The sequence below is a fragment of the Rhinoderma darwinii genome, unplaced genomic scaffold, assembly GCF_050947455.1.
Source record: "Rhinoderma darwinii isolate aRhiDar2 unplaced genomic scaffold, aRhiDar2.hap1 Scaffold_4421, whole genome shotgun sequence".
Lineage (NCBI taxonomy): Eukaryota > Metazoa > Chordata > Amphibia > Anura > Rhinodermatidae > Rhinoderma > Rhinoderma darwinii.
The window spans coordinates 3550-5000 of NW_027463883.1; the positions used below are offsets into that span (position 1 = coordinate 3550).

General features: G+C 48.1%; 1 protein-coding gene across 4 annotated transcripts in view; it reads right to left on the bottom strand.

Moving 5' to 3' along the window:
- Window positions 1–276: 276 nt before the first annotated feature.
- Window positions 277–1451, bottom strand: part of LOC142714651 (uncharacterized) — a 60892-nt gene continuing 59717 nt past the window's right edge. For all 4 annotated transcript variants that reach the window (XM_075848657.1, XM_075848655.1, XM_075848654.1 and 1 more), the window contains 2 exons: window positions 579–666; window positions 277–486 (listed from right to left, as the gene is read on the bottom strand). In XM_075848657.1, coding sequence (XP_075704772.1) covers window positions 474–486; window positions 579–666 — 101 coding nt within the window. In that variant the 3' untranslated portion in view covers window positions 277–473. The remainder of the gene's footprint in view (window positions 487–578; window positions 667–1451) is intronic.

Here is a 1451-nt window from a genome sequence, read left to right on the forward strand (position 1 = left end):
AGTGATATATTCTGCAGATTATTACACCACTGACCTCTCTAGAGATCTGCAGAACATTGCTCTGTCCTCTGCTGACAGATACAGAGTGATATATTCTGCAGATTATTGCACCACTGTCCTCTCTAGATATCTGCAGAACATTGCTCTGTCCTCTCCACCTCCTGACAGATACATAGTGACATATTCTGCAGAGTATTACACCTATAACCTTCGGACCCCCATAGAACACAGGTTCCCTGGATAAATTCCCCAATCTAGAAATGAAAACACTAAAAATGGTAAAAATAAATCTGTTTATTATAGAATCTGGTAGAATTTCTGTGCGGTTTTCTGTGGCTCCGGCCCTTTAACATGCGATGATCGGTGAGATGAAGAGGGGGAGGGTCCTTCTTCACCCGTGGATATGGCCGCCAGTCCACCCTTACACAGCTCGATCCTGGATCAGAAGAAACCGGAAACTTTTTTCATATTTTTCAAAGTCGGATCCTAGAAAAGGAAAAAATACAAATAAGCAAAAAAATTCACAAAACCTTCACCACAAGGAGAAGATGAAGACGAGCGGAAGACGTCAGACTTACCGGATCTCACGTCTGCTCATCACTGGAGGAGTCTTCATGGGAATTTCTGATGGTTTAGGTGGTAAAGACCACGATGTTGGGGTGACAACTGCAAAACAAATCAGAAATTCAGTGTCCAGGGCGGCTGTAGAAGAGTCGTGAGGTGAGAAGATCATCAGTGGACGGCACTTACCTCACCTAAAGATGGTAACTGGGCCCCGAGCGGCAGATGGAAATAAGATGGCCGCTATCTCTCCCAGGGGTTGGGGCCCTGATGGTAAATGGGCCCCAAGTGGCAGATGTTACTAAAATGGCCACTTTCTCTTTCGGGGGTTGGAGGCCCTGATGTTAAACGTAGCCCCCGAAAGGTCATCCATCTCCACATCAGGAGCTGGAAATTGGCGTCCGCCAACCTCCATCTTCCCATCCTCCATCTCCACGTCCTCTGGAAACTGGCGTCCGCCAGCCTCCATCTTCTCATCCTCCTCCTCCATCTCCACGTCCTCTGGAAACTGGCGTCCGCCAACCTCCATCTTCTCATCCTCCTCCTCCATCTCCACGTCCTCCGGAAATTGGCGTCCGCCAACCTCCATCTTCTCTACAACACTCATCATTGGAAACATCACCATCCTCCTCTTCTTCATACGAGATACGTCCATGACGAGAGCCAGCAAGAGAAACTGACACCGCGGTCAATGTGTGACCCCAATTTATAAACTTGATGATGTCACAACCTGAGGGCCATTATGTGCAAACGGAACACATGCAGATCACAGGCCCCGCCCTTCACATGACATCACGCTCAGATTCTCTAGAGGACGTCACGCTCAGAGAAATAGAATCTGCCCACATTCTAGATGACATCACAACAAGCGTATCCCAGTGAACCGTTAC